General features: G+C 40.9%; 1 protein-coding gene across 10 annotated transcripts in view; it reads right to left on the reverse strand.

Moving 5' to 3' along the window:
- ablim1b (actin binding LIM protein 1b) overlaps positions 1 to 27,602 on the reverse strand; it is a 385,473-nt gene that overhangs the window by 27,319 nt on the left and 330,552 nt on the right. For 3 of the 10 annotated variants that reach the window (XM_080205821.1, XM_080205818.1, XM_080205817.1), the window contains exons 11-15: positions 27,145 to 27,192; positions 22,005 to 22,040; positions 15,945 to 16,074; positions 7,760 to 7,864; positions 2,220 to 2,267 (exon numbers count right to left, since the gene is read on the reverse strand). In XM_080205821.1, coding sequence (XP_080061947.1) covers positions 2,220 to 2,267; positions 7,760 to 7,864; positions 15,945 to 16,074; positions 22,005 to 22,040; positions 27,145 to 27,192 — 367 coding nt within the window. The remainder of the gene's footprint in view (positions 1 to 2,219; positions 2,268 to 7,759; positions 7,865 to 15,944; positions 16,075 to 22,004; positions 22,041 to 27,144; positions 27,193 to 27,602) is intronic. The other 7 variants (XM_080205827.1, XM_080205824.1, XM_080205820.1 and 4 more) reach the window with 3 other exon arrangements.

The raw sequence follows: 27,602 nt of genomic DNA on the forward strand, positions 1-27,602 counted from the left end.
GAAACATTGCTGCTGGAAAAACAGGCTGGGTTATCAAAAGCTAAATTTTTTTTGTTCCTGAAAGGTCAACACTGCATCCAACAGTGCAGTGGTTAATGGTTATGCTCTCTATCCATCAATAGAATGCTGGCTCTGGCTAATGAAGGGTCTTGGGGGGAGGAAAACGCTTTTAAAAATGGTTTTCCACATTTTAGGAGATTCATCAATCCCATGCTCCTTGTGGGAAGTCACATTCAAAAGGGTGGAAAAGTTTAAAGTTTATTTATTAGTGTCAAAAGTAGGCTTATATTAACACTGCAATGAAGCTTCTGAGAATCCCCTAGTTGCCACATTTAGGCACCTGTTCAGGTACGCTGAGGGAGAATTTAGCATGGCCAATGCACCTAACCAGCTCACTTTTCAGACAGTGGGAGCAAACCGGAGCACCCGGAGGAAACCCACACAGACATGGGGAGAATGTGCAGGCTCCTTACAGTCAGTGACCCAAGCCGGGAATCGAACCTGGGTTCCTGGCGCTGTGCGGCAGCAGTACTAGCCATTGTGCCATCTTGCTGCCCTCAAGCTTACCTCCTTAGTTTTTGTAAAAGATGGTTGATACCATTTCTAGGACCCGGCCCTCATGGCCTAAGATGCCCACCGGCTGTTGATCTTCCCAGAGCTGACCGAATAACAGGTCCTGTCCAATTAAGGATGGTGGGACGTTTCGGAAGTAAGAGGGCCAACAGGAATCCACGGCTGCAGACAGCCAACATCCCCGGGGGGGAGAATTGGGTGCTGTCGATGTGGATAGAGGAACCACAAGAGCACCTCAAGATGAAGGCTGGAGGTTTCAGAACAGGATTAGCAAACCGTGACCACAATCTTGAAGCTTTGGCACATTTCCCTTACTCTTTCACAGACAAAATGCAAAGTTTAAAATTGATCTGGAACTTAATTAATGTTTAAAAATTTTAAAATCCAGGTGCGTTTTCTCTTCAATTCTTCAAATTACCCGACTTAAAAATAAATTAAATTTTAAAACTTTCCAATAACAATAACCTGCCACTATTTAAATTTGGCAGAATAGAGGCATTTGCTTATTTAGATAGACCTCCAGGTTCAGAAAACTTACAAGCAGCATGACTGCAAACAGTACTTACACATTAATATGAGTGGGGAAATCAAGGCAGCCACATATTAATGGAAGAGTGAAGGAGAATCATGATTGTGAGCAAAACAAAAAACAGAATTATAAGGAAATGTAGAAAGGTATCTAATATCTAATAACTTTTAAAATATGAAATAAATGGATGAAAAACATGCACAGTGAACAATTCTAGTCACAAGTCCAAAACAGCTCTTGCAAAGTTACTGTCCTCAACATGCTGAATTGGATATTGAGGCTGGAATTTTCCAGTCTCATACATGCCACACCATGGCTGCCAGCAAGAATGAGGAACTTGGCATCCAGCCAAATCTCCATTCACTGCAGCAGGACTGGAGAATCCCAACTGTAGGCAAGATCAGAGAATTCTGGCTTTGGTGGTGCAGTTACTTAATATATGCTAGACGTCCAACTAATGGACCAAGCTATGCAACCGTCCCAGATTCTAGGCTAAAGATCACCTCCCTCTACTGACTGTAGGTTTTTGATGTAAATAGATGGGCAACCTCAACTTGTTTTCTTGCAAGTCTGAGTGTAGGTCACAAACTTTCCATAAAGGGCACAAATTTGGACCAAATTAGTAACCTCACCCAGGGAGGCAAAAAGGTGGCAAGCAAAATAAAATCCATCTGGTGCAGTCAGGTGCTGACACTGAACTGAAATGCAAAAGCTTTCCATTCTCCATAACTGGTGAAGGCAAAAAAGAGAAATGCAAACCCCTCTCTCCCAAAGAATGTTTTTCTACTTAATGCTCCAGTGCTGTCTCCTTTCTATATGGGTCAGTGCTTCACAAGGTTGTAGACTTCTCCAGAGTTGTCAATACTACTCTGAATGGAGAGAGGGCAGCAGTCTGAACTACACTAGACAATATTCATCCAAAACTACTGAAACCGTTCATGTTAGATTTGACTTCTGGGATTTGGTCTCATAATTACCTAACCACGGAGCAAACCATTTTGATTTTCATCTCATCGAGGTGCTGACATAGCAAGAAATTCTTAAACTTTCAACAAAGCTCAGGAATAATACATTCAATTAGCTTTTTCAGAAGTCAATAATAAAAAAGGAACTGTACCATATTGTTTGTAGATAGGTGGCTTTCTGTATATATTAGTTCCTTGATCTGTGGAAAGAAAGTTATGCAGTGTATTAGTTATTACGTAATGCCTTTGAAAAATAAATCCTTTCCGATATCAAGCAAAGCTGAAAAGGCACAATGATCTAATACAGGACACAACACAAATAATAGCAAACATCAATGTGAGATGCTCGGTGTCCATCATAGGTGATGCCAACAATCAGCTTTAGCAATGACGCAGCAGGACACCAACACTGCAAACTGCAAATGCTTCAGTGTATGAATAATCAGCACAAGTTTAATGGCAACAATTTATGATTGACATTTCTGCATTTTGCATGAAACATTGTCTGCCACAAAGAGTTTCTGCTTCTAAAGTTTTTGGTTTAAGTACTTAAGGGATATAGTGTTCAATTCTGGTCGCCACACTGCCAGAAGGACGTGGAGGCTTTGGACAGGGTACAGAAAAGATTTACCAGAACGTTGCCTGGTATGGAGGGCGTTTGCTATGAGATTGGAGAAACTTGGTTTGTTCTCACTGAAGCGACGGAGGTTGAAGGGAGACCTGCATTATGAGATTACGAGAGGCATGGACAAAGTGGGGAGTCAGGAGATTTTCCCAGAGTGGAAGAGTCAATTGCTAGAAGGCATAGGTTTAAGGTGCGAGGGGCAAGTTTTAAAAGAGATGTACGAGGCAGAGTTTTTACACAGAGAGTGGTGCGTGCCTGGAACTCATTGCTGTGGAGGCAGTGGAAGCGGATACGGTCGTGACTTTTAAGGGGTGCCTTGACAAGTACATGAATGAGATGGGAATAGAGGGATATTGTCCCCGGAAACGTAGGGGCTTTTAGTTAAGTCAGGTAGCATGGTCGGTGGAGGCTTGGAGGGCCGAAGGGCCTGTTCCTGTGTTGTAATTTTCTTTATTCTTTGTTCTTTGTACTTCTCAACCGACATCCTATTTTAAATGTTGTGTCTGCTGGACATTGTCATTTGTCTGATAGTTAAATTCTATTTTGATTTCTATGAATAACACTGCATAAGCTATGCTCTGCATCACAGGTTGCTTGCCAGAGGTGTATACAAATATCTTCAGGATTGTTAATATAAATTAAGTTATGAAGAGCACTGTCATCATATGGAATGGAATAGGATGTAGAAGGCTTGGTGGTCACCACCAAGATAGACATGCTGTTGCATTAGACAAGGTTAATATAGTGACCTGCACACTCTGTGCGTCACTGAAGGCTGAGTACCATTCTAGGTGGCCCCAGTAGCATCAGACAGGATCATTAAATGACTGTGCAAGGCTAGTACAACACTAAGCAGGAACAGTATTCATAGAGTCTCTACAGTGCAGAAGAGGCCATTCAGCCCATCAAGTCTGCACCGACTCCCTGACAGAGCTTCTTACCCCCCTAACCCCACACATTTAATCTGCCAATCCCCCTAACCTACACATCTTGAGACACCAACGGGTAATTTAGCACAGCCAATCCAGCTAACCTGCACATCTTTGGACTGTGGGAGGAGACCAGAGCACCCAGACGAAACCCATGCAGACAAGGGGAGAATGTACAAACTCCACACAGACAGTGACCCAAGGCTGGAATCAAATCTGGGTCTCTAGTGCTGTGAGGCAGCAGTGCTAACCACTGTGCTTCTAAAGTATATAAGGCAGAACTGTCAGTATGGCACAGGCTGAGGTTACTGTGCTGCTGGGCAGGTGCAGTGCAACATGGCTAAAGGGATCAAAGGGTACGGAGAGAAAGCGGGACTGGAATACTGCAAGTGTATGATCAGCTAAGATCATATTTAATGGTGGTGGAGGCTTGAAGGGGCGAATGGCCTACTCCTGCACCTATTTTCTATGTTTCTGAGACATGGCAAAATTGGTGTGTGACATTACACCAGGTCACTGTGTCACTGCGTCACTGCACAGGGGTAACGTATTGGCTGGCAGCCATTGTGAACTCAGTTTTGAGGTTTGTTTGGACACATCAATGAAATAGACGATATCTTAATCATTAGTAAGTATATGGCCGATATCTCTCAGGAGTTTTAGAAGCAGTGCATAAGCAGATCAATGGCAACAAGTTTAAAATAGAATGACACACAGCTTACCTTTCGAACCGTAACCAGGAGGAACTGAGAGCAATATGATGCATAAGCTTGGGATTGTGTGTCTACTTTATATTCATTAACTGAAATCTCTCAAACTTGATCATGAGGGATGTACTTCAATAATAAACTGCTCGAAGCAGAACACTGGATTATGGAATATTACAGCCTCATTGTTGCTGATAGGACAAAAATACATAAAACACACAGAAACACAATGTGCTGGGAGAGATCTAAAACGCTAACACAAGATTCTTTCGTCTGCCTATACATATTTCCAGTTCATCAAGTCAGTGCATGGATCTGCCAAGAACTTTGAAATTAGTTTTCAATTCAGAAGCTGCATTTTCTGAACTCATAGAATCCCTACAGTGCAGAAGGAGGCCATTTGGCCCATCAAGCCTACACCGATCTCACCCAGGTCCTTTCCCTGTAACCCTAAATATTTTTCCTGCTAATCCCCTGACACTAGGGTCAATTTAGCTTGATGAATCCACCTAACTTGCACATCTTTGGACTATAGAATGAAACCGGAGCAAACTGAGGAAAATCACGCAGACATGGGCAGAACTCCGCTCAGACAGTGATCCAAGCCAGGAATCGAACCTGGGTCCCTGGCACTGTGAGGCAGCAATGCAAACCACTGTTCCACCTTGCTGCCCCAAAAGGGAAGTGTTGGAGGAGGGGGGAAAACCTGAAGGTTTACATCCATGGTCATTTTACTTCAGAACTGCCACCCTAACAGACCATATTCATTTCTGCATTGTCATTTGGTTATTTTAATTTAGATGTTACCTCTGCTGTCTGCAAGCAAAAACTGTTTCAATATCATGCAGTTTATAATTCACAAGATAGTAGGGCGATAATTAATTTTCCTCAGGAGAAGTGACCCATGTGGAAGTCAAGAGTTTCTGTTGCAAAAATGGACTTTGAGGGATGCAACTTGGACACTACAGCACCAACAGCCCATCCAGAGATACAACAGCACCTTGGCACATTCACCTGGCTGTCTCAGTGACTCTGCTGGTCATGTCTCTATCCCTAGTTTGTTCTCACAGCTCCTCTCTTTGGACTAAAGTTTTCTCAACTCTTTTGCAAAATTCTTTACACATAGAACAACTTCCCTGAGAATAATGAACCCCAGTTTGGCTGATAAACGTGGCATCATTTTGGACATAGTTCTGAAAGTCATGGGCACATGTCCCCAGTCTGTGCTCTGGTCACTGGTTTCAATCAGGTGGGAATAAGAGGTGCCAGAATTAGTCAGTCTGCTTCTGAATTTGAGCAATGAAAACTCTGCTATTTCCTGAATGCCACTCAACATTTCTACTGGAACAAAGATTCTGATGGAAGATTGCACACGTGGGAATGTCAGTTGAGGGTAGGTTTCTTCTTGGTCTTGATACCACCCTCGGGGTGAATACTCTGTCAACATTCACAATCCGCTCAAGCAAGAAGATAAAGATAAGATAAAGTTTATTTATTAGTTACAAGTAAGACTGACATTACATTACAATGAAGTTATTGTGAAATTCCCCTAGTTGTCACACTCAAGTGCCTGTACGTCTTTAAGACTGTGGGAGGAAATAGGAACACCGGACGAAACCCATGCAGACACAGGGAGAATGTGCAAACGCCACAGACAGTGACCCAAGTCAGGAATCGAACCCGGTCCCTGGCGCTGTGAGGCGGCAGTGCTAACCACTGTGCCACCGTGCTGAGAACTTTTGTGACCTAGGCTGGAAAGTCAGAAGAAATGAAAGAAGAATGAATCCAATTGAGGTAAAATCTGTTTTCAACAAACAATAATCTGGATAATATGAAATTAAATTATGATTAGATTGTGATTGCCATTCTGTAATTATCTTTTACAGTGACAGTAATATCTTTTCACATTATCATAAGGGTCTTAATTTGGCAATTTGTCATGAAAATGGGAGGCATGATGGCACAGTGGGTAGCACTGCTACCTCACAGTGCCAGGAACCCAGGTTCAATTCCAGCCTTGGGTCACTGAGTGGAGTTTGTACATTCTCCCCATGTCTGCATGGGTTTCATCCAGATGTTCTGGTTTCCTCCCACAGTCCAAAAATATGTGGATTAGGTTGAATTGGCTATTTTAAATTGACCCTAACATCAGGGGTAAATGAGGGTTAAGGGAAACAGACCTGGGTGGATTGTGGTTGGAACAGACTTGATGGGTCAAATGGCCTCCTTCTGTACTGTAGGGCTTCTATGATTCTCAGAAAACCATCTCAATGTATAGTGAAAGCAAAGAATATTGCATTATGATGAAAGACTACCTTGGCTTGTATTTCCATCTTAACTGTTCAAGTCAATTTGTTGTTGTACCAATTCAGTGTCTTACTGCAAGTGCATTCCCTCTTATTTTTGTTACTTGACTTGTGTGAAACAAAGTAAAATCAGTCTTTAATGAGTCATTGAGGCTTTTCCACCATTTATCGACAGTTTTATTATCAGTACCTCTTCACCACTACAGTCTGAAGCAACCAATACTGAAATTAATTGTCCATAGCAATATATCTCTATCTACAATGCATTCCTTTTACTATTAATTACACATACTGTTACAAGTAATAGCCTTTTGTGATACTTTCAATGTTCATTTATGCAACAGACCTCCAAAAGACCAGCACATCTGGTAGTCAGACTACATTTAAATGTTGCTAACATGTCCACATTCATATACTTTACAACTGGGATCTACAACAACTATCTAGTATTTTTGCTTTTTCTACAAAACTAATGCATCTCCACGCAACAATAAAAGGTTTACAAATGCCAATGTAACTCAGTTGACAGATCCAGGCCTATACAATGGTTCATGTACAAGCATTGCAAAGATGCTGCCTGTGTTGTCTATTATTTGTCTGACAGACATTGCTGCTATAGTTTTGCTTCATGTTGATTAGGCTCAGTAATATACTGTCAGGTGAAAGCGTGAGTTTTGAAGTAAAGGTAGATGGAGGACAGAGAGCAGGTTGCTGCTTTTTGTTATATCCAAAAAGGCACTGAGGTAGGGTAGCAAATTATGTCTCACGTTTTAATTTTTTACTCTGAGCATCCACTCAAAGCTATTAAAATCTTTACAATTAAGGGTTGTACATTATAAAGCAAAGAATTGAATTTCCGTTCAAAAATGCAACCTTCTGAGCCCCATTTTAGAAATCTCCAGACCAAATTGGACGAGTGCGAATTCTAACAGACGCGGACACATACCCACACTGTGAAAGCAATCTGGCGACCACATATGTTAGTAGGTGGCTTGCTTCGCAAGTGTGAGCACAGATTGAAAAGCTGTATCCAAAGAACCAGTGTGAGGAGAAATGGAGACAGGACATGGAAACATAGCTACAGCCTATACTGCAACGCTGAAATTGAGGTGCTTGAACTCCTACCTGGAAGATGGAAATGTTTGGGGGCCTGAACATAAGATGGTGTCGGGGGCCTGCTGTCTGGTCGACTAGGGAGAGGGGAGTTCCGACCACTGGATGGCTCATTGCCTCCAATAAGAAAAGTAAAGGATAATGAGAACGGGAGAAATTTTTTTTTTCATTTTTTATACAACAAAAATGGATGTGCAGCAATAAAAGTAATGAAAATTAATCTAAAGATTACATTAGAGCAAGGTGACTCCAATTACACTTTAATGGTGTTAGTTTAACTAGAAAACTTCACACATTCTTAAAGGACACTCACTTAAACTTTCACTGTGTAATGTATTGCAAGATTTTGTTTCCAATAAAATACAGACAAATAATTCTACTTCAACATGAATGAGCAGAAATATTTGAACACTGGACCCTTTTGGAATAATTCTATTATGTTATACTTCAACATCCAATTTGGCATTATAAATATGAAACACATATTTATATTTCAAGGTCAGTGTGTATTATAATCCCAGACGGTTAAATAAATTACATTTCATGTGCAACAACTGAAGAACTTCCATTGCGTGAATAAGAGGTAATAATTTTTTAACTGGATTATCTGAATAGAATGCTATCCTTTCATTAATCATTGATTCTGAAAGAGCATCTCTTCAAGATGATTATTCAGCTGGTCTGGATAGAACTGAAGAAAATTAGAAGTCATAATTCGCTACATATGAAATGTTGTAAAACCCAATGTAAATATCTGTATTTGAATCTTACTGTAACCAAGAAGTGGATTCTGCACAGCATAGCTTGTAAATAAAATAACAAAGTTGATTTAAATAATGGATATTACAATCCATTCCTTAAGAAATCATGTGCAAACTAATAGACAAATAATCCTTCAATCCAATTTAAAATGCTAACATTAAAGAACATGCCTGAACCAAACAATTACCAAAGGTGGCTTCACCACAAAACATAGCAGGGAGCCAAGGCCAAGGAGTGGAGGGAACTCCAAATGTATTAGTGTCTGCACTGACAATGACTTCTTGATGTTGTCTATTTCCCAACAACACCAAACAGTGTCTGGAGAATACCATCAGCACAGAACAGTATACGGCTCGGGTCACTGTTACGTCAGGGTGTGTAGTTTTAAAATCTGAGATTGATAATTGCAATTTACCCTGATAATGTTTTTAGGATAGTAAATATCCCATAGTGCTTTACAAGTGTGTTACCAAACAAAATTTGACATCATGCCACATAAGGAAAGAAGTGAGTTTAAAGAAGTCTGTTTTAAAGAGTCGCCTAAAAGGGAAGAGGTGGCAAGCATAGAATTTCAGGGAGGGAATTCGAGTGCTGGGGACTAAGCAGCTACAAACATCATCACTAATAATGGAGCAATTATAATAGGAGCTGTGCAAAAGACCAGAACTGGAGGAACACTGATATCTCAGAGGGTTCACGAGCTGGAGGATGTTACTGAAGTAGGGAGGCATAAGGTCATGGAAGGCTTTGGAGGCAAGGATGAGAATTTTTACATTTAGGTGTTGCTGGGCTGGGAGCCAGCGTAGGTGAGTGGGGATAGGGGTTTTTGCAGCAGGAATTAACTGTGCAGATAAGCAGAATATTAGGAAATGATGCACAAGTGGCAACATCATTCCATATAAAACATTAATTCAGCATTAAACAGAGATTTCCCAGCCCCTCCCATCAGCAAGATCTTCCCACCTCTCCAACAATGGGACAGCCCCCCTCATGTTCATCAGTGGCAGGGATTCAAACATCGGAAACCCCATTGACAGTGGCGGGACAGGAAGATCCCGCTGATGGGCTACCTCTGCTACTGCAAAACATGGCATGGGGGGGAAGGGGGAGCGGTAGGGAAAGTCTTTATTGGCAGATTCTCCAGGTCTGGTGAGTATTGCGATGGCCCGGAGAATCAGGAGTTGGCAGAAAAACGGGTTCCGTGCCAAATGCCAAACCCATTGTGACCCTCCCATGTTGCGCTGCTGGTTAGGCCCCCACCTGCAAGTTAAAATTCACAATTTTAAAATATAATTAGCTGGCTTGAAACCTGATTCAAATAGTTCTCACGATTCACCTGCCTCTCCTGTAGGATCTGCACTGAGTAGGCTTTCGTACAGGTCCTGACAGGTGAGAACCTGGTATACCAGACCCCAAGAGTCAAGGAAGTACCTACCAGAAACGTCTCGGCAATGAAAGGCATCCAACCCCACCCCCCACCCAAACCACACAGGCGTGAGATTTATCTGATCTGACCTCCCACTCAGGCCCCCTAAGATCCCCCTCCCTGCTGCCCTCCACTCCACCCTCCACATGCTCTCCCTTCCCTTCCAGACCTATAATTTTGCACCCTGCACCGCACTCCCCACCACCGCCCCCCCCCCCCCACTCCATCCAGTTTGCTGCTGGCGTGGGCACACATTCCCAATTCAGGAAAATTGCAGCCATTGTCTTTATCCCAATCCTTCCAATGGGTGGCATGGTGACACAGTGGTTGTCACTGCTACCTCACAGATCCAGGGACCTGGGTTCGATTCCTGGTTTGGGTCACTGTCTGTGTGGAGTTTGCACGTTCTCCCCACATCTGTGTGGGTGCTCCGATTTCCTCCCCAGGTCCAAAGATGTGCAGGTTAGGTTGATTGGCCATGCTAAATTGACATTTAGTGCACCAGGATGCAGAGATTAGTGGAGTTAGCAGTGTATATATGTGGGGCTATGGGGATAGGGTCTGGGTGGGTTTGTTATCGGTGCAGACATGATGGGTCCGAATGGCCTCCTTCTGCACTGTAGGGATCCTATGAAATGTTTAATGCTTTCCTTTTTAACATCCATACCAGGTAAGGCAAAGTGCAACTCAAGGCTGTTATGTTTTTTGTGCTTGTAAGTCTTCGAAAGTGAAATCGTGGGCAATGACATACCTATGTAGAAGGAAGGAGCTGAAATAAATGTCAAAACACAGATGGGTAAACATTATTGAAAAATAGGAATACAGAAAGCATGCCTCAAACACAAAGTAAAGAGTAACATATTCTGGTTCTCAAATATATTCTGTGAAATGCTGTCTAAAATCAGGACTCAATGCATTCAATAAATACTCCTTTGCTCCAACAAAGTCTATTCAAGCCACTACACTGAAAATAAAACTAGCCTATCCTGCAAAATGGGTAATTGGCAACAGTACATCATTTTGGAATGACTATTGCACTAAAATCGTACATTGCACAAAAACAAATCATCTTTGGGGCTATGGTATCACAGTATCATGAATGGAGTCAGTTGTCTGGCATCCTGAACAATCCTTCTGCTCTGACACTTGAGGTCATTCTAACTGGGTATCGTATTATCAGTGAGAGTTCTAATTGATGTACCAGCAAACAGGGTCAAAGTCATTTTTTTTTTTACAGGGACTACATGTCTCAATCATTAAATAGTTAGATTGAACAGTTTTATTGTAACCTCTCCAGTATGAACAGGAGAGTTGTAACTTGATAACAAAGTGAGTTAAAGGGATATGGGGAACAGGTAAGGAGGTGGATTTGAGATCAGGAAAAGATCAGCTATGAGCTGATTGTATGGCAGAGCAGTCTTGAAGGACGAACTGCCCACTTGTGCTTCAAGTTTATTTATTAGTGTCAAAAGTAGGCTTACATTAACAGTGAAATGAAGTTACTGCCACACTCCGGCACCTGATTGGGTCCACTGAGGGAGAATTTAGCATGGCCAACGCACTTAACCAGCATGTCTTTCTGACTGACAGGGGAAACCAGAGCACCTGGAGGAAACCTGTGCAGGCACAGGAAGAATATGCTGACTCCACACAGAGAGTGACCTAAGTCGGGAATCGAACCCGGAACCCTGGCGCTGTGATGCAGCAGTGCTAGGTGCTGTGTCACCTTGCCGCCCTGCTCTTAACTCTTTTTTTTCCTATGTTCTTAACCTATCCAATCTGGAAATCTATTCTTTGGAAACGCCAGTTGCCTGGAAGCATTTTAAGCAATCCATGTAACTCATGGTATCATTTTAGTACAGTACTTTGGGAGAGGAGACATGAAGGATGGAATATTTGGACAAGTAATTTTTATTCCAGCTTTATAATGTTTTATCACTGTTCTATGCTTCAGAAAAATATTATCTATAGTGTTTACTGGTTCACACACTTGTGGTTAGGCATTCTAATGTGATTTCAACATCTAGAAAATTCTGAAATCCAGAAACAACATAGTCCCAAGCATTCCAGACAAAAGAGGTTACAGTGTATATGATGCAGACAACAATAACCTGAGACATATATTACTGTACACGACAGTACATTTAATGAAATTAGTTGTCACATTTCTGCCACAACAACAAGATAACTCACTGATGATGCAAGAAATTTGCCAATGCATTAGAACCAGATCAAACTTGAAATTGCTAAACTACAGGTGACTAAAGAATCAAAGATTTTACAAATTGCCTTCTATCTCCAAAGTAGAGTCTCAGGAAAAAAAACATTTTTTTCTTCTAAATCAAAAATCAGCAAGAATATCAAGGTTAGGTTACATTGAATAGAAATATAATGAAAGATCATTTTAAAAATGGGGAAAAAAGAATGGGAAGAAGGACAGAACAGACAAAAATGAAAGCAAAGAACATTCTAGGGCCTTGTATCATGACACTGGGATGGTTGGTTAATTGGGAAATCGCAGGTGCATTGTTGCAATTGTCCTCTCATTTAACACTCACCAATTCTCAGTAAGTTGCCTGCTATGTTACAAACACAAGGAGAATGTGCAAACTCCCTACAGTGACCCAAACGGGAATTGAACCCGGATCCCTGGCACTGTGAGGCAGCAATGCTAACAACTGTGCCGCCCTAGACTAGCATAATAACAAAAGCTGCTCGTGATGTTGCTGCAATTGTTAGTATTTGTTTCAGTGACTCAGTGCATTGTCCAAGGGGCAGAGTGATTCACTCTTGTATCAAGGTTTATCTATTGTTGAAGGTTCTGGATCATTGATGAAATCTTTGATACACAGGTATATGACAGGAAACTTTTAAAGAGAAAACCCTGGGAGTGTACAACAGGTCAAGTGCATTTGCAACAGGAAGAGAGGCTCATTTTCTGGGTCACAACTGAAATTAAATCTCTTGCTCTTCGATGTGGACTGCATTTCCAATGTTATTTGTTTTAATCTAAAGCAATACAATGTCATCTTTGGAGATTAATTTCATGAAATGTTACTATTATAAGTTACAAGTTAAAAAACTGGAACTGATGAAATTATATCAAGCCTGAAGGCTTATATTTAACAAAATAATTGCTATGGTGTTATGACCATTGGAGAAAGAACACATCAAAATATTATCTCAGGCAGAAAAATTAAAACATCATCAACAGTGGCAGCAGAATGTACACAATAGCCACGATAATAACTTTCTAACAGGAAACACATTCAGAAATGACTCTTCATGTTCTCAATATGTTCAGTATAATGTTCAGTATAAAGATTGCCATGCATTTCATACATGTTGGATACACTATACATTGACAGATTACAGTGAGGCTTCACAACGTTAAAGAGGATACTGAAATCCCTCAGGTATTTTACTAAAGGTGCTACACAAATGCAAGTTGAAAATTTCAAAACTGAGATTGGTAGAATTTGTTGGGTAATGGCATTAAGAGAGTTCACATCTGATTGGATGGTAGGACAGGCTCCGGGGGTTCCACATCCTTTACCTGTTCTTACGTTAGAAAAAAAAGATAGATTTGGATATTTGCCAACATTTCAGAAAAATGCCAAACAGCATTAAATTTAATGTCGAGGATTTGTGAAGTGCTGCCAAGTGACTCGAGGATTGATAAAGGGTAATTTTTAGAATACCATCTTGGCTAGGAAAGTCCAGCTTTTACCTACCTACATGGAACATGACATTGGCCAGAGTTTCCAACTCTCTCAGGGTGGATTGGCCATAAAATGGGGTGCCATGCAAGTAGTGCGGTTCCTCCACCCACACACCCCACTGTGATTCTACCCATGCTGGGGAGGTGTTTGGTGGCCCACTCATCTTGGGCCAATGTTGTGCCTTGAGTGGCCAAGTAATGGTCATGTGAGGGCCACTTCCTGCCACTGCTGGCATTCTAGCCAGGGCTAAGGAGGCTGGTGTCAAGTGTCCAGACCAACAGGTAAAGCCTGGCAGGGTGGTAGCTGGTCAGGGAGGGTGCCTCCTTTTCAGGTCCCCTTTGCAGATGGGAAGCTTCCCTAAGGTAATCCCCATGTTTCCCCTCACCACTGCCTTGTCCAATGCAGTCCCCATCCCCTTACTGGTGCAATGTGTGTGGTCACACCGTTAATGTTTTTACTGGGGATCGGGACCCTGTCCCCAGTGTAAAATTCAGCCCATCGTATTGAAATGGGGAAAGTCATTGTGAGTGGAGCAATAACCACTAGTATACAGGTACAGAAAATACTGCACAGCCCTGCAACGGAGTAGGCCTTTGGGCGGATTGAATGAAAGGCAAAGGCTGGGATTATAAAAACTGGTGAGCAGATCATTATAGAACCAAGTAAAACACCCAATGTAACACAGTAAAGGATCTTAAACTATCCTGGAGTGAATGGCAATGATTGTTGACTGAAATAAATTAGTGGGAAAAAAAATGCAAAAGCAGTTCTACCTTGACAGGCTGCAGGTAATTGCGGAATTTTCAATGCAATGTCTATTTAAACTAATCAGGGTTTACCGATTTACCTTCTGCATAACAAGGATAATGTCCCAGTTATTATTGTCCAAAAGCTCATATATTATTCTTCATTTAGAGCAATGCAGCTCTTTGAACTATTACACCATGAAGAATCCAAGTGCTACATCAATGGACAAGTCTCTTGTGATGCTCATCCAGAACCTCACATTTTTCACTTCCTGATAGTTTTTATAGTTCCAAAAGGTGTTTTGCTTCCCAAAACAGGCCCGCCTGGGGTTTAATGATGTAGTGGGGACATTATTTACCCAGAGTGGATTTTGGGTGGGTGGGGGAGCTGGATGAATGGGGAATGATGCACCAGCTGACTTAAGTTTCAGGCTTCATTGAAATGCCGGTGATCCTCTTCCTGCCTGAATAGAAGGAAGAAGGTGCAGGGTGAATGCCAACAACCCGGCGGTCTCCCGGTAAATGGCAAAGAAGAGGTGTTTGGAAGAATCTTGTGAGAGGTATCCGGGGGCAGGGGGGGGGGGGGGGGGCAGTGGGGAGTGGTTGGGAGGCATGATGTACAGAACACATCAGGAACACATGCTTATTCTGGTCCCATAAAGGACGTTCTTTAGCTAAGCTGGAAGGCCTTTCTATTCTTCCCATCAACCTACTTCAGTTTGGTGGGGAAGTGTTCCAGCTCAAGGCCCCAGTTAAAATATCTTTGAGGTTCCCTTGAACTATTAAGACCACAGTTTACATAAATGTTCAAGGCATCTGTCTAGAAATCCCTGTGAGTTTGTATTCAAGACACTGGTTAAGAGCAGTGTCTGGGCAAGAAAGTAAACATTCGTAACTATTCATCCTCCCTCAGTTTATTTGATTTGGTTTAACTGGTCGTTCATTTTGCTCCAAAAAGATTATAACCACTCATTTGGTTTCCACAGGGCAGTTAGGGCTAAGATCAACCCCCATGCTTTTACGCTTGTTTACTTTTTGTGTTGTCCATCAAAGAAAGGTCACAGGCTCCTCCCTGAAAGTAGCCAATGTTATGCCTGTCCACATTCAGAATGAGCACTCCAGTAACATTAAACATCACACAAACCTCACATTATTATAAACTACACGATTCAAAATAATTATTTCTGCAAGCTAAGAACATTCCAGTAGGTATCTCAGCATTACATAAAATGTAAATGACAGGCCACTGAAAAGCAATTCTCTGAATTTGAAAACCTCACAATCTCATTTGAAGTACAACTTGGAACGTAATAAAAGCTGAAAAATACACCGTATTTTCAAGTATCGTTCAAACCTGCAAGAAAGCTCACTGTGACTTGCCATTTAAAACAAAAATCATTCATTCTTTGAACTACTTTTAAAATTTTATTTTAAGCAAAAAATAAAGAACCACCACCCCCCACCACTGCCCCCCACCCCACCCCCCCATCCTGCCGTTGTCTTTCAGTTTTACAGTCCTGGTATTGGGTGGATTCACTTACCAGGTCTGTGAAAGTGCTGTGGAGAGCGGGCAACAGTGGGAGTATAACAGTGGCGATTATAAACAGGAGAGCTGATAGATCCTTGGCTGGAGGACCTGTGCACCATTCGATCCCTTGCATCGTGATATGCCTAAAACATATTTACAGATATTTCACACTCGGGTCAGACAAGCCACACAGTCATATTAAATATTATTATTCTTTTAAAATGAGAGCATGACACATGCTGGAATGTTTACACAAATTTCAACAGTGAATTGAGTTGACAATAAAAACATAATGTATTAATAATGAAAGTTGGATGCTGTATAGTGTGCAGCTGAATTCCCTAAGAGACCCATCCATCACTGCCACCATACATCCCAACATTGTTGCAGCCTAGCACAACCTATTGCACCTTGGATACTCATCACTGTGGTGTTAAAAGTTTGATTCACTGTATTATTTTGCTCCCAATGTCACGCTGCACTTCCAAGTGACACTGTTCAGCCACACCTGACACCACTGTACAAGAAAGGAATATCAGAGCAGGGAAGAGTTCCCTAAACAAATAAGAGTTCCCTCCCCAAACAGTTGCAAATAAGCATGAATAGGCTCGTTTGAAAAGGTTTTAATTACCATTAAATTGTCTATTTAACTTAAGTATAATGAGAAAGCGGTTTTGTATATTTTTAAAAAGTCATTTTCAGGAATTTAAAGTCGAGTTTTCCACAGCTGGTGAAATGACTGTGATTTAAAATGCTCATTTTTGTGGTAAACCAATTTTCAGCTGTATTAATAAAACTCCACCAAGTTACCAGTCTTAAATCAATCAAGGAATATTTATGAAACAAAATTTAACAAAAACCAAGTTTTACAATCTTGCTCAATTGTGCTGGGGCAGGGGCCAGATTTGGCATTAGGTGATCTGCAAATGAGCTTACCCAGCAACTTGGGGAAAGAAAGACACTTTTCAAATCAGACTCAATTCAATTGCACTTGTTTTGTTCAAAGCAAAGACTTTACGCCATTATCTAGTGCCCAGTTCAGAATGACTGAGTGGGCTGGGATAAAAGGTGGTGAGCTACTGGGGGGAACTGAAACTGGAAAAGGAGCATTCCTCAGTGAAGGGGGCTGTCTCTGGTGGGGACCATGAATTGGATTCAATTTGAATTTGGCTTTTGGAGCAAGCAAGGAGATAGATCGAGTCTGCCCAATCCACTCTAGGCATTGGCCTTATAACCTTAAGAATGGAGTAAAATATTTGTTTAAAAGTTATTGATGGGGGAAGTTTGCTGTCTAAGACTTTTTAGCCATGGTGAACAGAGGGGACTGGACTCGTATTGAACCTCCTTGGGTTGTATTACTCACATTAACTGTATACAATGAATATCACCTGTATTGTATGGAAGCACTTCAGAGTGCAATTTGCTCTTTGGAAACAACCTAAATATCTTTGCGCCACTTCCAATGAGCATGTTGAAATGTCTGTAGTGATTCTTTCATTGTACTGAAGCACTCTCAAGAGATCAACATGATGTATATAGAGAATCTGAATGTTGTTGCACTTTGTGTGATGGCCATTTTGAAATGTTTGTAACGTTCTTTCAGATATTTGATGAAAAAAAGTATATTTTTTGCTTAAATGGTGCAGGGGTTTTCACCTGGCTTTTCAGTCTTTTGGTTAAGATCAAGTGTCAGGTCAAGCCCAAGATCAGGTGCAATGCCGTTTCTTGTCAGTTTGGATCCTGTATGTCTCCTTACGGGGACCGTGAATTGGATTCAGCTTGGCTTTTGGAACAAGCAAGGAGTTGGATTCAGGTTTGCTTGGTCCACTCTGCATATTGGCTTTATGACTTTATAAAAAAAGTTTTAAAAAATTAGTATTGAAGTTGTTTTGGGGGAATTAAAGATTTATTGAAAACTGAGATGCCACTTGTTTATTCCGTTTTGCCAGATGAGGTGTGAAGTATAAAGATATTTAAGGCAACTGGGGTATGAGCAGAGGGAGGGGTGGCACTTGGAAAGACTGTTGCAATTGTAGTTGTAGCTTTGTTGCTCATAGCTCTTAACTAGAAAGATCCCACAGTCACAAAAAATTCCCTTCAACTCTCTTGTTTGAAATTAGACAATTTCTTTTGAGGTAAAAAATAAAACCATTCCTCTCAATTGTAGATCGTGCAGAAAAAGAAGATTTCAAATATGAAATAAATGATTAATTCCCAAATAGGGCGTACTTTTCAGTAGAATGAAATAATTTGCTTGTCCTTGCCAGACAAAATACAAAGACCCGTCTTATAGACTTCGAAACATTGGAAAATGCCCCACGTCAAAAGGCAACATTTTCTGAGGACTGCTTTTGCTTTCTGAACTAATTTCCCCCTTCAGACATTCCTAAAATTATGGTTTATTTTCCAGTGAAAGAATATTAGGAATCTCTACAATCCAATATCCCAATACACTTTTGGTCTAATTACTTAAAAAAACGTCAGAGGCTTTCAGGTCTGTATTCGAGTTGTTAGCTTATTGGAAATTGTTGCTTTTCCTAAGTTCCTAGGTTGGCATGCCCGGAAATATACATTTCATTTTCTAACTACATGTTTTTGACAAGTGTGAGTGACAAGGAAAATAGTAAGCAGTCGATGAAAAATTCACAATTAATTACAGACCTTAATTTCAAGGCAACTTTGGGCATTTTCATTGCCAAACTGTCCTATTCATTTTTCTCAATCTAGAAACAAGTCATCTGGAAACATTAAGTTTGTATTTGAAATGTGCAACAAGTCCCAGATGTTAGGGCGTTCCAAACACATGTTGTATTGGGAAATCGTGCAAATGTATTATCACCAGGCTCTGGTCCTGTTGCCAGCTGCAAATAGTACAGCCAGTGTTACTCCTTTAGGTCTTACAGCTGTCCCAGATGAAAAGAAGCTACACTAGAAAAGTAAAGCAAGTAGACTGATGTGGCATTTGGCATACTTGTGCTAATATTTTGATTAAAATCTTCACTTGGCCAATGAAGTCTTTAAACAGACTGACAATCATATCAAATATTATTTTCATTGAAAATCTGTTTTGCAATGCTTTTAGAGGTTTATCCCTTTGCACTTCTACACTACCCCCCCCCCCCCCCCCCCCCCCGCCCCCCTACTTTCCCCACCATCCCTGTGGAACTTTTTCACATCCAAGTCGATAATGCTCCACGAACATTGGCTTGGATAAGTCAGGAAAAACAACGGCCCCTCAATACTCCCTTAACTTCTTTATGAGCTAATCTTTTAGTCAACATTATAGAGAGGCAGAAAGGTCCAAGAAATACAGATTTCATTCCAGCCTTGTTACGAGTCATTGTTATTTTACCCCAGTGAAAAGCGGAAAAATTGCACTACAACTAGAGTGCACTCTCTTGGCCAGACAAGAGAACACACCAAGTTAAAAAAATCTTCAATCAAAACTAACTCGTCATGACTCACTTTTTTTTATTGCAAGAAAAGCCACAAACTGTAGTGGCATTTAAACAAATGAGAGAACATTACAAGACCAGGAGGTTGACACTGAGTAGGCAGAGAGCTCGTGAAGCGGGGATGCGATGGTCTAGTGGTATTATTGCTAGACTATCAATCCAGAGACTCAGCTAACATATTGGGGACTCTGGTTCGAAACCCGCCATGGCAGGTGATGGAATTTGAATTCAATAAAAAAAATCTGGAATTCAGAATCTACTGGTGACCACGGAACCATTGTCGATTGTTGGAAAATCTCATCTGGTTCACTAACGTCCTTTAGGGAAGAAAATCTTCTGTCCTTCTAGCCGACATGTGGCCCCTGAGCCACGGCAATGTGGTTGACTCTCAACCGTCTCTGAGTTCAAGGGCAACGAGGGATGGGCAATAAATGCTGGCCAGCCAGCGATGTCCATGTCCCACAAAAGGACAAAGACAAATACACTGTGCACACCTGAGACAGTGAAAAAAACAAAAATGACTTCCTTGAGAATAGAGATCAATTTCTGATTGTGAGAGCACATCTGGTAATTGACTAAACCAAGTACCTGATTATATAATCTATCCCTATTTTTATATTAGGACTAATTACCCTTTGTGTCAATGAGGTGATATGTCCTTATTGATTAAAGATGTGTAAGTAATAGATTTTCTGTAGCGCTTGGTATAGATTTCACAGATCTGTCAATATGGAATGAGAATAATCCTCATTTACTCATGAAAACCGCTTAGCAATTATGGATATCTGTGAAATAACTACTGGCAGTTCAGCTCAGTGCGAGTACTTAACCCCGTACATATTTAAACCCCCCCTCCCCACCCCTGTCATTTATTACTGTGCCTCAAAGTCAGCAAACCTACGGTTAGGGTTCAAGTGAAACTCAGCTTCCTTCACATGCAGAAGGAAGAAGGAGAAGTGCAGAGGGACACAAACTTAGTGTTTGCGTGACCTTGCTGTGCATAAATTGGCTTTTCCCTACATTGCAACAGTGACCACACTTTGAGAATGTCTAACTGGCCTGTCATTCCCTGAGGCACAGTGCAAGCATGCATCAATTCATGGTACCCACCAGTTAAATGATGGTGACTAGTTTATATGATTGTGAGTCTGTACCTCTGAGGAGTAGATAGTTAGCCCCTTTCATTAGATATGTTGTGTTGGAACATGTTGGATAGAGGATAGGAAAACTGGTGACAGCGTTTCCTGCGTCCTCTCAGAATTGATTATAACTGCTGCATATCAGCAGGAAGGGAACCAAAGGAAAGCAGATTTTTCAAACAAGTTAATAATCTTTAAGGTTTATTTATTAGTGTCACAAATAGGCTTACACTAACGCCACACTGAAGTTACTGTGAAAGTGCCCTAGTCGTCACACTAGGGAGTCCCCTACACTGAGAGAGAAATTAGCATGGCCAATCCACCTAACCACCAAGTCTTTCAGATTGTGGGAGGAAAGCAGGGCACCTGGAGGAAACCCACGCAGACATAGGGAGAATGTGCAGATTCTGCACTAACACTTATCCAAACTGGGAATTGAACCAGGGTCCTTGGCATTGTGAAACAGCAGTGCTAACCACTGTGCCACCATACCTCACCATAATCACCATAACGGCCCCTTAAGAAATATCTTGGATATTATATGACTACAAGCACATTACTGTGTTCATTTTAAGAGTCTGTAGGGCCAGGATTCATGAATGCTCTAAGCGAAGATGGTACTGAATTCCACCGAGATTTGTCAATTTTTAAAATAGATGATATAAAACAAGTCACAGAATTAATGATTCATTAGAATAGTTCAAGCAAAGGACCTTCACTTCCATTGGTTACTGACTAAGCATTATCACTACAAACAAGGTATTGACACTGCATTTATACATTCACAAATGTAATATATTTCACATCAGTGAAAATACTAGATACAGGCATAAAAATGAAAATGCATATTACTGTCTGGAATTTGGTGTGCTCTAAATAATGGGCACCTTGTTGTTAACAGATATTTGTTAAACGGATTAGTTCCTTCTGTATGTGTTTTATTAAACCATGGTCTCTAGTAAAAACCAAAAATGTTAGCCCCACAACTCAGAAAGACATTCAGCTGTCACTAACAGTCAACTTTGTTTTATAAATCTTACAACAAAGGATAACATTTTCGCTGTTATACACAGAGATTATAATGGAATGCTAATTACAAAAACAGCCTTCCTTTATATAGGGAACTTGTGTTGAAAAACGAGGCAACAGAAAACTGCAGGATTGTCAGCATTTGAAAGGCAAAAGACAGGTAAAAGCATCAAGTTGCAACTTTTCATTATAATCCACTTTTCTCCTGAATTTACCTTGTCTTTTCTCTTTCAGATGCTGTTGTGCATTTTTATGTTTCCATCATCTCTACTTAACATTGTAAAGTAGGAGAGGGTTATATTTGGCTATATTGCAATGTGTTTCGTTTCAGCATACAGTAAGAACTGTTTGACCAAACATTCTACTAGTCCACTGAAGCCAACACGGTTGCATGAAGCCAGTGAAGACCATGAAGAGGAACTGAGAACGAACATGAAGGGATTTACTGACCTCAGTGGAAGGTGTGGGGGAAAGTGTCCTCGGCGACTGTGAGATATTAAAAAGAAAAAAAAACATGTAAAACCGTTTTCCTGGTAACATCATATAGAAACTGATCGTGTCTCTCAGAAAATGACTCACCAAGAACCTCTCGATTCCTTTCTGCGTAATTTAGAAACACAAACACTTTGTGCTGAAAAATGTCGTTGCATTACACTCAACAAAATGTCAACATTTATGCAATAATGATACAGATGCAAATCAGTCACAGTGGAGGACAAAATACCTCAATAAAGCATGAGTTAAGGTTAGCAGATATTTAACAGCCATAATAAACTAGTGAAGGTGCAAACTGAGGGTTAACTGTGGCCAGTGCACAATGATAACCTACTCATTTTGCAATGTGACCAGTTTAGTAAAGGCGATCCAGTTGAAACATATTTTTGGAAGGTATGTGGTATTTGACTAATAATGTGCCTTTTTCTTGGTTTCGACTAGCTCCACAACTGGTCTGAACTTACCATCCATGTTAAAGTGAATAGGCTTGATGCAAGATGCAAGCACCTTTCTCTCTCGTGTCTTTCTCTCTCTCTCTCTCCCCCCCGTGTGACTCTCTGTGTCCCTGAATGGGATTTCCTGGCTCAACAGAAAACTGAGGTCAACGGACTTTTGTGTGGTTCACTCTGTGCCTGCTCTGATTCCAATGGCAAATGGGATAGGAAAACTACCCCCCCATCGCTCTGTCACTCTTGCTCTCTGTCTCAGTGATGCCACCAAAACAGCCAAGTTAGAGAAAGAATTATTTAGTCAGGACATCTTCTATATTGTATAAAATGATAAAAAGCATTTTCAGAATCATGGATTTTAATATAAACACAGGTGGGATATTTTGAATAAATATAAAAACACTCCTGAAAACATTCTCTCCCCATTAAATGATAAACTGGTACCTATATTCTCTCTTATTAATGAAATGAATCAAAGTTTTATCTTGCCAGGTATATTGTTAATTAATGTAGACCTTAATTGTAATTGCACAAAATATATTTAGAACTCGATTAGTACTTCCATTGGATCTCTGTCCTGAGAATCTGAACTGCATTCATGACTAATTGAACATGCAATCAGAATACATCCAAACCAGCATGATGCTTGAAATAAAAATGTTCTTTGGCAGCTCACCAACATTTCAAAGAATTTACCTTAAAGAATTCCAACACATAAAATAACCTTTCACCTCCTTCCTCATCCTTTCTACAAGAGGGAGTGAATAATGGAGAGATTTGAGAGAGAACTGACAATGGAGAGACGCAAGAGGAGGTTTCAAAGTGGAGCCTAATAGCAAATTGGTGTTTCCCTTTACTTGGTATTATGATTCTGACCCCAATCGAATCCCCGGTTAAAACAGGCAGCATTTCAAACCCAAATTGTTTTCAAACCCCAAAATGCTCAAGTATTACTTACACCCACCCCGATGACTCAGTACATAAAGGATCTGCTGTGTGCAGCAGTGGGCCTGTTAAAGCCGGAAGTCCACTGGCTTCAATCAATGCTAAGCCAGCAGAGCTCATATTGGCAGCAAAACGCTACAACTGGCCTCCGCATCCTTGGCTTAGAATTGGAAAAATAAAGATCAGCCAAAGTTCTCAATCATGATAGCTATCTAATAAATCTTCCTGAAGCTCAACATTCGATGTTGAATGAAAACAGGACCTAGTTGAGCTATGATTGCTCCTGCAATTGACCAGTTTGCCAATGCTCATTATTAAAGCTTCCACATGGAACATGATGACTTTAGCAGAGCACAGTGATGGAGCTACATACAGACACGTTGAATGCGTATGAACTCTGGAAGGTCGTTTTTTTTATTTATTAGAGTCACAAGTATTACATTAACACTGCAATGAAGTTACTGTGAAAATCCCCTAGTTGCCACCCCCCGGCACCTGTTTGGGTTCACTAAGGGAGAATTTAGCATGGCCAATGAATCTAACCAGCACATCTTTCACACTGTGGGAGAAAACTGGAGCACCCAGAGGAAACCCACACAGACACAGGGAAAATGTAGGCAAGCTCCGCAAAGGTGGTGACCCAACCCTGGCATTGTGAAGCAGCAGTGCTGACCACTGTGCCACCGTGCTGCCCGACTTGGCCTTCTTATGTTCTTAAGAATTTTGGTCTTCATCACATGTGCTTACTGACACTATACTGTGCGTTTTGAGTAGTATGTAAAAAAAGTGCTTTGTCTTCAGTATCATTTTAACAACTACTAATGCCCATTTAAAGACATTTTAACATTTCCGCAGGACTCCTGAGGAAGAACTACTGAAATGAAGAATCAACAATCTCATCTTTTTATTTTGGCAATATGCTACTGCTGATTAGGGGATTAAAATGGACAAAGGTTGATTATAGGCTGAATTCAATGCCCAGCAAGGAAAAGCTCCTACACCTAGCTCCTCCATTGTTCTGATTTCTTGGAAATGTGAATTCTTGCTGCCATTGAAGTCAAGGAGATTCAGGTCCCATATTTGGTTCTGTGATTTCAGCATGAAGCTTTCCAATTTCAGTGTAAATTATCTTAGGTCCCTAGTGCCGTGAGGGATTCTATAATCGTGTAGAATCATCAAATCAGTCAAGATAGAAGTGGCCATTTGGCCCATGATGCCTATTCTGGCTCTTTGAAAGTGCTATCCAATTAATTCCATTCTCCTGCTCTTTTTTCCATGGCTTTTCAAATCCTTCCATTCCATACAGATATTCACTTCACTTTTGAATGCGATTATTGAATCTGTTCCCATCACCCTTGGGGGTAATGCATTCCAGATCCTAATAATTCACCAAGTTAAAAAACAAAAGTCTCTTCATCCCTCTCTGGCTTTTTACTGATGATCTTAAATCTGGTTATTGTCCACACACCAGTCTTTGACTTCTGACCGTAAGCTTCCTCTGATAGCTGATAAAAGCCTGTAGAAAGCATCAGGTGGTATCTAAAGATGCACAAAGCATCTGGCCTGTCCATGGTCAGGCACAATGGTGATGGACAGTCAGTGGTAGCTGTTAGGGTGAAGGTGCTTTTTGAGATGATTCACTGCCCCTCTTGAGTCAATAGCAGTGGCTCATTTCCACTACATTGGTGCTACAAAACTTTGGGACTGGTATCTGTGATAGCGCTGCTAGTAGATGCAGCACCAATTGTCACAGCAGAGAAATAGATCATGGCTTGTATTTCTGTGCTGGCAGCAAATGCCTTTAGGTGGATGTATGAAGGCTGGTGGGTGGTAGGATTTCCAGTTCCTTTAGTGTTGGCGCTAGGGAACTACAGCTATGGCTAGGGGATTATGTATAGTAAAAGTAGTAGGTTGGGACAACAAATGACATCACCCTCAGGCTGTGGCTAAGCTTACAGAGTGTGGAGCAAATTTTGTCCATTGCACTCCCAGCCAGTGAAGCTCTGGAATGCTAAAGAGGATATTTTACCCCCAGAATATTACCTCAGCATACAACATTATGCGGGGCCTACATAAGAGGAGTGGAAGGACATTTCCAAAGATGTGCAAGTTAGGTGCATTGGCCATGCTAAATTGCCCCTTAATGTCAGGGAGACTAGCAGGGTAAATAGATGAGGTTATAGGGATAGGGCCTGGGTGGGATTGTTGTCAGTTCAGGCTCAGTGAGTTAACTGGCCTCCTTCTGCACTGTAGGGTTTCTATGATTTTCTTTAAGCGAGAGATCAATAACCAGGGGACGAAGATTTAAGGATATTGACAGAAGAAGTAGAGGGGGAACTGAGGAATTATGTTCTTAACCAGGTGTATTAAGGTCTTGGATTCATATCTTGAAAGGGAAGTAAAAGTGGAACTCTTTATCACATTCAAAAACCATATGGATGTGCATTTTACATGGCATAACATAAAAGGCAACAGATCAAGAAATGGAAAGAAGAAATTAGTTTGGATAGCTCTACTTCAGTCAACACAGAAATGATGGTCTCCTTCTGCACTGTAAATCCATGTTTCTATGATAGCAAGAATAAACAGAGGAAATTTATATAAATGCACTTACATCACCTAAAACAGCAACCAGAGGAATTCTCCCCCTTCCTCCGTAAGTAACATGTCAAAACTGCAGACCAACCACAATGTGTAGTTTTCACAGACCAAGAACTCACAACTTTCAATAGATTGAATTTATTTTTTTGCATTGTGACACTGACCCACATTCATACTCCTAAGGATGTGTAGAAAGCAGTCATTTTAAGTTCTTAGCTCTTCTCTATCGCTCACACAAATAGCAATTGTCACAAAGCTGGCAAACTGTGACAGTGGTTACTACTGACAACCACAAGGATGGTTAGAGCTCCAGGTACTCGCGTTCAACTACAAGTCACTTTGGGCCTGATTCTTACAGCATGCTTTGTAAGAACCCTGATCAGGCAGTGATTGAGTTTTATAGTGAAAATCTTTTAGCTTTTTTCAAAAGCTTGAGGTTGATTTTGAACCTGACTGTGGAGCATTACAATGGACATGAGTAATTATAAGTATATGTTATGCCTTACCACTGCACTCCTAATGCTTCCTATGGAAGCTGCAGTGGCTGGTGTACAGCACAAGCTATGACTTGGAGGGTTAAATAACGTTAGAAATTATATAAAAAGTGCTCAAAAAGTGGTCCAGGATGCAGATAGAATTTGGCAAACACTCCTTAAAACAGAAAAACTGCTTTAGAAAGGAGATGATTTTGACAATAGGAAAAGTTTTGTTAATGTATCATTTCAAGAGGAAACTCCCTAGCCATAATTCAAATACATTCTTAAAAATCAGGCCTTTGTTTCAATGAAGTAGTAATCCTGTTGGCAGAGTCAGTAGAAAGATGCTTCATCTCTTCTCTGGGACTCACAGAAACCTGCAACTCCCCATTAATTTCAAGTGGCCAGTTAGGCCCATAATAGAGAAGGCCAATTTGAATTGTTAGTTAGTTTGTGCCTAAGTTTTAGACGAGGATGTGGGGATGGAAATGTTACACAGGGTTTACCCCAGCTTCCTGCAGGTTTCTATTGACCATGCCTATTCAGCTCAGAAACCAGAGAAGGTTAATGAAGTTGCAGTGCACAAGGATTCTTGTGTAAAACAGTCATTTATCACCAACTTACAATTTCACTTTGAACAAGCGAGCCGTTGTCACTTCTTGCGTATTGAGACTGTCAACAAAGAATCAGTTTTTTAACATTCGGCATTGAGTGTCAATCTACACTGCTGATCCCTTCTCCTGCTCAAAGACTTTGAGTGCATAACTTTAAAATACAGAGACCCTTTTCGTTGACACATGCTTAAACAGCATTTACATTAAACTGCTTTTTCTCCATTTGGCAACCAACGAAAATTTGTTCATTATCTTTAAATCTTTCTTTTCGAACATTCATTACTGGTAAATGAGTGTGAGATACAGAAGGAGCTGATTATTGCCTTCGTATGACCCATGTCTGTACAGGGCAGTGAGGGACAAAAAGTGTACCAAAGTACAATCGTCCACAAAGCACCTGTCTGCCCATTGCTGCTTTCTCAACTTGCCACAAACCATAGGTGGTAAGGGTCAGGAGGTAACCATTTG

The sequence above is a fragment of the Carcharhinus amblyrhynchos genome, chromosome 17, assembly GCF_965287045.1.
Source record: "Carcharhinus amblyrhynchos chromosome 17, sCarAmb.v2.hapA, whole genome shotgun sequence".
Classification (NCBI taxonomy): Eukaryota; Metazoa; Chordata; class Chondrichthyes; order Carcharhiniformes; family Carcharhinidae; genus Carcharhinus; species Carcharhinus amblyrhynchos.